The sequence below is a fragment of the Octopus bimaculoides genome, chromosome 24 (assembly GCF_001194135.2).
Source record: "Octopus bimaculoides isolate UCB-OBI-ISO-001 chromosome 24, ASM119413v2, whole genome shotgun sequence".
In the NCBI taxonomy this organism is placed as follows: domain Eukaryota; kingdom Metazoa; phylum Mollusca; class Cephalopoda; order Octopoda; family Octopodidae; genus Octopus; species Octopus bimaculoides.
The window spans coordinates 17137711-17150617 of NC_069004.1; the positions used below are offsets into that span (position 1 = coordinate 17137711).

The following is a 12907-nucleotide window of genomic DNA, read 5'->3' on the forward strand; positions in this document are numbered from 1 at the left end:
GTGTTATCTCTACGAGTCACCCGAGGGAAACATAACACATGAGTTGCGATGTCACTGGTGCCAAGCTGTTTCAGCCTTTGCCTTTCCCTTGGATAACATCAGTGGCATGGAGAAGGGAGATTGGTATGCATGGGCGACTGCCAGCCTTTCATAAACAACTTTGCCCGAACTTGAGCCTCTGAGGGTAACTTTCTAGGTGCAGTCCCATGGTCATTCATGACCGAAAGGGGTCTTTACCCTTTACCCTCTTTTGTGACAACTGACATAGATGGGCAGATGGATCATACATTTTGTTTGGAAGATGAAAACATCTACTCTATGAAGACTGCAGCTGACAATACCACCATCACTCCTACTACGACAACATGGGTGTAGCCAGGATTTCAGTTGATGGGGTTTTCAATTTTTAAAACAGATCTACCATTTGTCACCTAATTTGCAAAAGAACAATAAAATTAAAATAAATGCTTCATAATAATTACATTTGCATGAAGCTTTGAAGTGGAGGGAAATTTGTCTGAACCTGTCAAACCACCTCACTTGGTTAAGAGGACAGGGTAGCCTGTACTACAGCTTCTGCTTTGGTAAGATTCTCTTAATATTTATTAATAATTCATTCTTTGTTTTCAGACTCCTCAACTGGTGAATTCTTCAAAGGTAGAGAAATATAATGCCATTGCAGCTTCTGTCAATCATACGGTGATGGTAACTGAAAGGTTAGTTCTTTCCACATTTATTTCAGTACTCTCACTAACCATAACCCCCCCCACACACACACACACACACGTATACCTGTGAGTGTGTGTGTTTAAACGGCTATATAATGATGTACACACATTTCTTCTTTGTTTCTAATGTGCAGTCAAATTAGCATGAGAACTTCCTAATGGACATTTCACAATTTGTTGATTGTTCCTCTGAGAAAACATGCTCATCTCCTTCACCAACCAATAGCATAACTGCTATGTATAGCAGTAGGCAATTAAGCTACTAGCATGGCAGATGGTTTAATTGACATATTTGTCAATGCTATTTGTTTGAAAAAGAGATGAGTATATCAACATCTTCTCTGAGGAACAATCAATAGATTGTGAGGTGGTCCATCACTCAACTCCTATACCTTCTTTTCTCCACACGTGAAAAGCAAGGAAGAGATGTGTGTACATTCCTATGTAGTTCTTTATCACAACAAATGGTTTTTATAATTTTATTTATTTCAGTATTTATGATTCATACTCTGTGTGTGTGTGTGTGTCAAGGATCAACATCAGAAACAAAAGTTGGGTCTACAAGTACGACCCTGGGATGAAGCAACAGTCATCACAATTGAAGAAGGCAGCTCGGTCAAGACAGAAGGCAATGTATAATACATTTAACCTCTCTGCAATCTCTCGCACAGTTATATGACAATCAGATTCAATTATGACTTTGATTCAGTCATCATCAACTTCAGTAGGTCGACCAGAACGTTGGTCATCTTTGAATGAAAAATCTCCAGAACAGATTTCTTAAAACCATTTTTGACATGTGCATTCTGTTAAGCAATCAACATCATAAACTTCACATATCTCTTTGTGAGCCTCAGCAGCTTTCTTGCCTTTATGGAAATAAAAAAGCAAAATACGGCAAAAATGTTCATTTTTGCACTCCACGTTAAAATTGACACTGAACTAATAGCTGTAAACAAAATCATGTGCAATTTGCTTCTAAAGTAAGCTAAAAGTAACAGCTATCAAATGTCAAAAGAAAAAAATCATAAGTCATTCAAAAAAAATCATAACTCTGTTTGAAAAAACGAAATTACTTTCTTGCCAACCCATACACTCTCGGAGTGGTTGGCGTTAGAAACTCTGCCAGATCAGATTGGAGCCTGGTGCAGCCATCTGGTTCGCCAGTCCTCAGTCACACCAGCCAACCCATGCCAGCATGGAAAGCGGAGGTTAAACGATGATGATGGTGATGAAATTTCATAAGACTGTTATCATGTAAACTTGATTATTTACCAATTTTTTTAGCATCACCATCTTCACATGTTTTTCCTTTCATCTGCATTTGGGAAGACTTCTATATAAAAAAAAAATGAAACCACGTGCTTTATAATAAAGCAGTTACATGTGTTTTATTCTGAAATACAAATGCATAGTTGTACATGCATACATACATACATACACACATACACACACACACACACACACACACACACACACACACACTCACACATTTTCCCTAAGTAAATACATACTGACATCCATACATCCATATACACCCCTGAACAGAGAGAGAGAGAGAGAGAGAGTCTAGAATATTTAAGAGAATAAAACACTGAGTGAAATTAATTCAGAATTAATGAGAAACATCAACTTCGAAAGCAACAACAATAATTAGAATTGATTTCACTACAAGGAAGTGACCAAAATATCAATGACTGATATTATTTTGAATGTTTCAGCTGGTATGGGGAAGAACTGTGAACATGTTTTAGTCTTAATAGAATAGACTTCATTGAAAAGATTCCATTCAAAGAAAAACTTCATTGTACTAAAGTAGGAGAATCATTATGGAACTACAGTATACTAAATGATGTGGAAATTTGTGTTATTAATTTATTTGGAATTGGTAGTGTTGCTTACAATATTTACTTTTGTTTCTGTTCACAGAGGCAAAGTACATTCTTGTGGTTCAAATGAACATTTCCAGCTGGGGCAAAAACCTGTGCCTGCAAATTGCCTTATTCCTACACTTGTTTGTTTGAAAACCTCTCGTGTGATTGGAGCCTGTACAGGCCAGTACCATACTGTTGTCTTCACCCATGATGCTATCTATGCTGCTGGTTTCAATGGAGGACAGTTAGGTAAGTTTGAAAGGAGGACAATTGACTAAGTTTTGATAGGTTGATGGAGAAGTTGACTATGTTTTAATAAGGTGGAGCAAAAGGCAGATTTAAGTACAAGCATCCCTCAACTTAAATCAGCAATTGGTTCCAATGTGACTAACCTTAAAAAATAATGTAACACAAAAGTACATTTAAAAGAATTAGCTTATATCTGTTTGAATGAATAATTTGTACATACTTTCATATGTATTTTACTTGATTTTCCACCTCAGTATTGGACTTTAAGTGTTTTTTAAGTTTATATGCTTTAAGTATTCAGATTTACTCTGTTAAATATAGTGTTTGTTTATTTATATTGTTTTGAATTAATCATGCATTATCTCATAGCTTTGAGATTTCAATGAAATGATTGTTTAGTTTTTGAATGTCATTGTATGATTGAGGTGAGAAACTGGATCCGGTCAGCTTCAGCATGAAACAGGTTAAATATTTTGGCCGGATATGGCCAGTTTGAATGCTAAATGGTTAAATATGTTTGCAGAGACTGATTTAAGGTTGAATAAATTGACTGAAATGGAAGTTTATTTTTTCCTATTAATTTCTTAAAAAAATAAAATATGTTTGAAAATGACAAGTTGAAATTATGTAAGTTGAGGTATGCTTGTATTTTGATTTTAATGGGGAACAATTGACTATTTTAATGGGTATTAACTGAGTGACTTTCAATGGCAGGAGAGGCAATTAGTTAATTTTTAATGATAAACAATTGATGGGGTGACAATTTGGTAAGTTTTAATGGATGAGGTGAATAATTAAAATAGCTGTGTAGATTTTAATGAGATACAATTTGCCATGTTTTAACACATTACAACTGAATAAGTTTTGTTATGAAAGCAATGGCTTTGTTTCAATAAAAAGAAATATTTTGGGTAAGTCTTAATGGGGTATAGTTGGGTATATTTTACCAAAAGACATTTAGATAAGTTTTCTTTACTGTTATTTTTGTTTTGCTTTCTGCTTTAACTGGAGACACTCTGTGCATTGTATACATGCAATGGCATAGACAAAATGGTATAGATAGGGTGTAGATACAGTGGCACTAAAGCAGATGCAGGAATATAAATGCATCAGTAAAAATATAAAGGTAAAACTTAAGTACAGAGTTGAGCTCAGCACAAAAGTAAGTACCAGGTTGTTCCTATCTTTTAAGTGAGTACCAAGTTGTGACCAGTTTATAAGTGAGGACCGAATTGTGCGTGCTTAGTGAGTATGTGATGATCAAGTTGAGCCCATCACTACACAACTATGTCCAGTAAATAACCATTTCTGTTCAGTGTCAGGGGAACAGATAAAACATTATTTGGTGTAGTATGTTATCACTCTGCTTTCTTCAATTCTGTGTTCTCTTATCTTTGAGGTCTTTAAAACCTCCAGACCACATTGTGTCTTCCTAGTTCACTATTTTTGTGCCTGGCCTGGAAAAACATTGATTCTGCATCCTCTCGACCAAGTGGCCCAGCAAAATTTTCACTATTTTTATGATGAGTCATCAAGAAACATCAGTATAGCCTATGACCACTGACTACTTCTAAGTCCTATGTCCTCTTCTCTTGTCGTGGAGGTCCAGCAAAATAGCAAATCTCATTGTGTCTCCCCTGTCTACTATATATATATATATATATATATATTTCTTTTGTTGTATTCAGTCAGCAGGAAGCACTATTGGTCCAACATACAAATACCCCATTCTCCATCATTTCTATGTCTACTCTTCTCATTTTTGTAGCCTGACAAAACACACCAAATCTAATTGCATTTCCCAATTTTTTTCCATGACAGGTCCACTGAAAGGAGAACATTATCAGAAGCAATTCTATCTAATACTTGATCTCTTAAAACTTGACCAAACAGTCAAGTGTGTTGAAAGTTCTGATGCGGCAACTGTCTGCCTCTCTAAAAATGGGCATGTTTATGTTTTCCATGAATTTCTGTCTCGGAAAATCACATCAGAGTAAGTGATTATACATCAGTTTGGTGTTATTATTTGTTGTTGTTGTTGTAGCTGCTGCTGTTGCTGCTGTTGTACTGAATCTTCTGAATGATGGTCATCTATGCTAAATGGAATACCTACTTACAAAAGCATTCCAGCTGTGACCATTTTAATTTGGATTCCATTGTTCAAAGGGTTCTCTTTCGGTGGCAGTAGTATTCTGATTCAAAGGAATTTATCTGCTATTTCTAGCAATTTGAGGCTGCATTCCTAGCTTGTACAGGCTCTGCTCAAGTAGCCATATCATCAAAGTTGTTCCAGCCATGATCATCCTGTCTGACTATTTGACTTAGTGTTTCAAGGACTACATTATCCAATGAGACTTCATTTTAAAAACTATCACATGCAATTTAGAGGAGGTTTAACTGCTGTATATATTGAAAGGTTTGTTGCTGTTTGACTTCAAGTCAGCCTTGAATGAGCAAACCTATGATTAAAGTTGTTCCAGCCATGACCATCCCTTTAGTGTATCCAGCACTACATTATTTAATGTCCTTTTTTTCGTGTGATTTGAGGGAGGTTTTATTGCTATTTAGCCCCAGGCCAGTCTTCACCAAGCAAACTGATGAGCAAAGATGTTTCATTAATGACCATCCAATATTTTTTGAGCATATTTAGGGTTACTTCATCTAATTTAAAGGGTAAAGATACGAAGTAATATCCACATTTCACCACCATTACCACATGTCTCACCATGTGGTAATGTGTCTCACTATCGTCACCACATATCTCACCACTGTTGCCACATGTCTCAACACGATTGCCACATGTCACTATACCATTGCCATTATTGGTTTCAGAATTTGGCACAAGATCAGGGAGTTCAGGGAGGGGACATGTCGATATCATCAACTCCAGTACTCAGCTAGTACTTATATTATCAGCCCCAAAAGATTGAAAAGCAAAGCTGGCTTTGACAGAATTTGAACTCAGAACATAAAGATGGGTGGAATGCTGCTAAGCATTTTACCCTGTATGTTAATGATTCTGCAAGCTCACCACCTATTGCCATTATTGTCACATGTCACTGTATTCTTGCCACTTGTCACCATTTCCACATCAACCAGTAATTCCATGCTTCTGTTATATTATAGTTTGAACCTTGCCACGAGAATCACTTTGATTGGAGGAACCCTGAGCTTGGAACATTTAAATACATCCTCATCTTCATCCAGTTCCAGTTTGTTTCCAAATTCTCACCTTGTTATTCTAATATTTTGTAAAAGTCAAAAAAGGGTAAAACATTTTATTTCTTTTTTATTCTTCTTCAACTCTTTCACCTAATTCAGTTGTTGCACTTTTGAAGGGTTTACATGATCATATCAACCCTAGTATTATTTAAAATCAGATACTTATTTTATGAATATCTGTTTGTCAAACTGTTAGGTTACAAACAATACTGCTTAATTAAGCTGTATAAAAACAAATACATGCACACATATTAACATCACTATCATCCTTTTAATGTCTTCTTTTCTATACCCACAAGATATTGGTCAGTCCAACACTATGACTAGAAACACATACTCAAAGTGTCATGCTATAGGACTCAGCTACAAACTATGTGCTTGTGAAGTAAACTTAAATGCTTTAAAGTATTTAGTTAAAGCTCTTTATGCTCTGAATTCATATCCCTCTGAGATTCATTTTATCTTTTATTATCCCAGAAAGGGACAGTGAAGTACTAGAGTTTATAAAATTAGCTGCCCCTCCCCTCAGATTTGAGACTTTTTGCTTAAGTTAGATATATGGCAGACATGACACTTGAGCATCTCTTGTTATTGTTTAACCCTGGGTCAGCCATGATCAAGTACATTATGATGAAAAAATTTTCTCACCATGATCATCCCGTCTGTTTTCAGATAATAGGTTATCCTAGACTACAGTATCCAACCTAATTGAAAGTGAGACTGAAAGTAGACTTGGCTGCTGTTTCTAACAGATTGAGGCAACTTTGAAGATCACCTCTCTTTTGTCAGTGTTGTTTCTGAGTCAACCCTGACCGAGCAAACATATGAACTAATGTGCTCCAGTCATGCTCATCTCATCTTTTTGGTCATGTATATAACTATATTAAATGATGAATACTTCCTATATTGAAGACAATTAGATGTGAGCTGAGAGATTTGTTTTCTATTTCTATATGAAGCAACTACTGTTATGTAACATTGATGATAACAGCAACAAGAGTTTTTTTTTTCCATTCTCTCTGCTTTTCAGGTTTGTATCTGGTGGTCAAATACTCCCGTCATAAAATACTGTCGGTTTGATTTGTGTGATTTCAATGTGATGGATATATGTTTGAGTAAGTGCAATATTGGTATTGTCACAACTAAAGGAGAAACTTATATTGGCAAGTGGAAAAAAACACAAGTGACTTCCAAAGAAAAATGTGAGTACTATTGTGCCATGCAAGTTTTTGTAGCACTCTTCTGTTTCCACTCTTCTGCCTGATCTTGTGATTCTTTTGCAGGTTGGCATTGAGCACTGCTCATGCATCTGGCCATTATTTTGTGTTTCTGCATTGATATGAGGAGGAGCATTTGTTGGACTGGTATTAGGTACCAGTCTCTTCGGAGGTGTGGGTTCACATCCCACTGCTTCCACCATATTGTGTCATGCAGGTACTACAATAATGCGATGCAGAGTGGTTGGTTGTTTATTTGACTATTGTTACGCCAGCCACCGAGCTGGCCCGCCTTTTATCTGTGACAGCGTATTTAACAATGGGAAACTAAGTACATTTAGTTTCGTATCATTACAACAAGTACTGCAGCAAATGAATTTTATTTATCTTTTTCTTGTTATTGTTTCATTTTTTCTTTTTGCTGCATTTTAAAATACTTTGAAAAAATTTCGTCGCATCATCTCACTTCACCTTCCACTTTCTGATACCACCTATAATGGGTTGGTTAATTCTCAATAATCCTGCTAGATTTTTACATGATGAAGAAGAAAAAGATGAAATGGGGTCCCCTTTTATGAATAGATATACCTTCCTATCATTGATTCATAATATGCTATTATCAGCACTGCCATCATTGTAGAAGCAATTCACTGCTGTAAGCAGTAAACAGAGTCAGTAGTGTGAATTTGATGAGTGCTTCACTTAATTTCCATTGCTCAACTCAGTTCTTTCTGCAAGTGAAGCCTGGAGAGGTGTGGGTTCCCTGCAAGCTTGTTTACTCTTCAAACTGCTTTGATGGAAATTTTTGAAAGGACCTCAAAATGACACAGAAGTTTAAGGGTTTCACCTAATGTGAGCCACTGAACCTTCTTGAAAAAATCTGGAAGGAATGTGAAAGCGGAGAAAGGAAAGTTGGGTGTTAAGTATATTTACCCAGGCAAGAAAGTATGTCAGAGAAAACTGAAATGCCTTTGGGGAGAAGTATATTAGGAATGATTGAGGCACACTTATCCATTGTACTGATGACAAGAAAGAAGCATGGAAGTGCTGTTGTTATGAGAGGTTGCTGATTGAGGAGAGTGTGTATGGGAGAATGAATGTTGACCCACCAGTGGGACTGGAAATACAAATGGACAGCAGTATGGTAGATAGAGTGATTAAAGAATGGAAGGAATACTGCTGACCCATCAGAGATTTTTGCCAAGATACTCAGAATATCTGGTCTGGTAGGATACATGCTGGTTACCCAAATAGTTAACCAGGAAGGTGTTGTACCCAATGAGTGGTGTAATAGCATCACTGCTATAAGGACAAACTAAATGCTTTAGAGTGAGAAAATTACATATGCATCAAATTGTTGAACCAGGTTATGAAGGTCACAGTAGCACAATAATCTGGATCAGAACTAGTCTGACTGAGATGCAGTTCAGCTTTTGTGCCCAGGAAAAGTACCACAGATACAAATGCCTTCTTCCTCATGTAGCAAAGTACTTCTAAGTACATTTAGTATTTGTTGACTTGAAGGCTTTTGACAGGATATGCCGTGCTTAGTAATATGAGGATCACTAAGGAAACAAGGTACACAAATGGTTTGTGAGGGCTTCACAAACTATGTACAAAGATGCTGTGATTAAAGTTAGAGTTAGAATGAGTCCAGTGATGAATTTAGTGTGATGGTAGAAGTCCGTCAAAGTTCATTCCTCAAGTGTCTCTTATTCATCTTAGTCCTGCAAAGCTGTCCTTGAGAACTTCTATATGTGGATGATCAAGTTCTTCTAGCTGAATCTATAGCAGAGTTAGAGAAGAAATTCCAGCCATGGATGGAAAAAAAGATAGAACTGAGAGGCCTCAAAGTAAACTTAGCCGAGAGTAAAGTTAGTAAACGGAAAAGAAGGTAAGACCCTGGTACCACCAGAGAAATGGCCTGGCTCGATATTTACTGAAGTATTTAGCAAGGCTGCAATGACATAATGGTTTATGGCTCTCACCATCATAACCTACCAAATCATCCTGACATTGATGTGGGGTGGGGTATATATGGCGTTATCCAAGTTAGCTCCACTCAAGCAAGACTTATTGTCATCTCCACTTAGGTATTATTTTGAAAAGATCGATCAAACATAACATGAGTAACTCACTAGAGAAATGGCCTTGCTCGATATGCAGAAAAGGAGTAGGTAGTAACTATGCCCAGAATAAGCTATGGACACAACGTGGTGAAGTGGAATCACAGGTAGACTAACAGAGAAAGCAGGCTTTCTATGTGGCAGATGCACTGAGGCAGCATGCACTAAGAACAGGCAAGATATAGACTCTCTTAAATGCCTGACTGGCTTACTGGAAGTTGTGGATAGGTTCTGTTACCTAGGTGACATAATAGGCAGTGCAGGTGGAAGTATATTACCTAGGGTAAGAAGTGATTGGACAAAGACAGGGACTATTACTTCTACTGGCAACAAAGGCATTCTCTCTCAAAGTGAAGAGCATCATACAAATGATGTTTGAAAAATATGTTTGGCAGGGAGAAATGTTACTTTGCTTGGAAACAGATGAGGGTGGGTAACAGGAAGGGCATTCAGTCATAGAAAATCTGCCTCAACAAATTCTGTCTGATGCATTCAAACATAAAAAATTAAACATTAAAACGATGACAACCATCATCATCTGTGTGTGTGTGTGTGTGTGTGTGTGTGTATGGTGTGTATGTGTGTGTGCGTGTGTGTGTGTGTGTGTGTGTGTGTGCATGTATTGTGTTTGAATCAGTTCTAGTTAGCCCTGTCCAAGTAAATTCTGTTCAGCTGCTCTCAGGTGTAATGAAGTGGTAGGTTCATTAAAACATGAGATGAAATACTTTGTAGTATTTGTTCTGACTCTGATTTCAAATCTCACCAGGTCAAGTTTGCCTTTCAGGGATAAAATAAAGAACCAGCCTATAACTACTGTAATTCATTTTAATGCAATTGTCTAATATACTTTCTACTTCGTTTTATCCTGAAAGGAGGAAAAGTAAGGTAGACCTAAGCAGAGAGTTGGAAAAGATACAAGGAGCCATTTTGTCCTATGCTCTAATGCCAACCAATTTGTACACCTAATGCAGTGGGTTGTTTTAATTAAGGTGTGATTTGACTATTTTTACCCAGTTGAGCATCCACGTAGCACTTTCTTTTGGAAAGTTAAAGAGTCCAGCAAACTTATTTATTCCTTATTGTTTACTGACTTCAATATCAAATGTTTAAGGAGGGCTGCAATGACATAATGGTTTATGGCTCTCACCACCATAACCTGCCAAATCATCCTGACATTGATGTGGGAGAGGTATATATAGTGTTGTTAAGCAGGCTACATTCAAGTTAGCCCCACTCAAGCAAGACTTATTATAGTATTGAAAATATTGATCAACACCTACATGAGTAGCTAACCATGACCAATGCCCCAGATGTGTCCTTCAATGAGTTCGGGAGTACTGGGAGTACTGGAATTGTGAAAGACATTGTGTGGGGTGTAATGTGGTATGAGGGACAAGTTGTATGGAATGTAGTTTTGTAGTGAGTACATGTCTTGGGTGTAGTGTGGTAGTGATAACATGTATGCAGTGTAGTATGGTATTGGGTATTTGTTGTGTAGTGTAGTAGTTAATGTGGACTGGAATGTAGTAGTAAAGACATTGTATGGAGTGTAGTGTTGTTGTGTAGTAGATTTGTGAAGGTATGTGTAAGTGTACTGTAGTTGTGTGATTAGTAACAGTGACTTGGTGTGCGAGGTATAGTATGATAGTAAGAACATGCTGTATGGAGTATAGCATGGTAATGAGGATAGAGTGTTGGGGTATAGCTGCTTGTTGGTAGTGGTGGAGGAGGTGGAGGAAAATATTTCCATTATATATACAAAATATTTCTCCTCTATTGTCTATCAAACATTTCTCACATGATTTATGCCAATATTTTTACCAGAACATCTTTCAAATAACTTCATCCAATATTCATTGTTCTACCAAGGAAGGAGGAATTTCAACCATGTTTCGTGGTCTGCTACCACAACAGCTCCTTTATAGGATCCAGTTAGCTCAAGACATCATCAGGAGGAACCACGTCCGGTTTCGGCCTCTACCAAGTCTCTACTAATACTTATATCTATATTTCTATTATGATATCTACCAACCAATGGTTTGTCATATCTAACAATATTTCTATCAATACTTCTACATATAATTTTTGCAGCTCCTCTGAAGGAGACTCGGGTTCCATCCAAAGGCAGTTCCCTGAAGAAAATCATGACTGAACATCTTCACATGAAGCGCCTTCCTTACATCCATCGAGCTACACATCTTGCCATAAGCCATGATGAGAAGAACTTTGTTGTAACCCAAACTGATCCTTTTGCAAGGTTTCTAATAACCCTTCTTTTTATGCCTCAGCATTTTTTCTTTCAGCCATGATGGTGATAGAAGAATTACTTGTACATATATATTAAGTTAAGAAATTTGCACATTGTGGGAGCAATTTGTTTTTACAGCTGGGCACCACTCCTACCATCAGTTACTGCGTTGTTATGTAAAAGTATGCCTTTGGTTGCAATCCTCTGGCTATAATTAAATGCATTTTGGGGTCATTTTTAGCCAGGTCTTTCAGCACCATTTTTGTCTAAATTCCATTTTTAGGCAAAAAAAACCCAAAAAAAAACATGAGTAGTGTGTATGGCAACTTTGAATAATCTTTTTGATTCATAAGGCCACCAGCACAACCAGAATCTCAGGATTAATTCAGGAATGTTCAGCTTGCAAAAACAATAGCATTCAGCAGACAATTAATCGATGATTACTCTAAGAATTGAAGACATCATATTTGAAAGCCTTGTAACATATTCAATTACCTCCTGACTAATGGCCATGACTTCAATACCAGGTAACAAGTACAGGCTTGAACATTATGAATAAATGTGAATGTTGATGTGTAATACAACTAAAGGCTAATAATATTTCTATATATCACATGATGCAATATCACAAAAAAAAAAAAAAAATCAATATTAGTTCAAAGCTGGGATCCTTTTTTTATTCTTGAGAAAGGTGTGAACATTACCCATTTCCCTTTATCAACCCTCCCCCAATAAATTTCATGTTTTCTGCTTAAGAAAATATTCTAACATAGAAAATATAGTCTCTAATATGCACAGGCATGGGTGTGTGGTAAAAAGTTTACTTTCCAAGCCATGTGGTTTCAGGTTCAATCCCACTGCATGGCACCATGGGCAAGTGCCTTTTACTATTGTCCTAGACCTACCAAAGCCTTGTGAGTGGATTTGGAAGATGGAAACTGAAAGAAGCTTGTTATGTATATATATATATATATATATATATACACACACACACACACACATACATATGTGTGTGTGTGTGCGTATATATGTATGTATGTACATAAATGTATATATCTTTGTGGTTGTCCCCTACCATAACTGGTGTTGGTTTGTTTATGCCCCCATAATTTAGCAGTTCAGCATGAGAGAAAAGAAATAAGTCCTGGGGTTGATTCTTTTCATTAAAACTCTTTAAAGCGGTGCCCCAACATGGCCACACTCCAATGACTGAGACAAGTAAACAATAAAAGATAATCACCAG

General features: G+C 36.9%; 1 protein-coding gene across 1 annotated transcript in view; it reads left to right on the forward strand.

The window, feature by feature from the left end:
- Window positions 1–12907, forward strand: part of LOC106879132 (inhibitor of Bruton tyrosine kinase) — a 74643-nt gene that overhangs the window by 20588 nt on the left and 41148 nt on the right. Inside the window, exons 6-11 of the mRNA XM_052976525.1 lie at window positions 631–716; window positions 2658–2851; window positions 4673–4844; window positions 5978–6119; window positions 7104–7275; window positions 11508–11718. Of these exons, the coding sequence (XP_052832485.1) occupies window positions 631–716; window positions 2658–2851; window positions 4673–4844; window positions 5978–6119; window positions 7104–7275; window positions 11508–11718 (977 nt within the window). The remainder of the gene's footprint in view (window positions 1–630; window positions 717–2657; window positions 2852–4672; window positions 4845–5977; window positions 6120–7103; window positions 7276–11507; window positions 11719–12907) is intronic.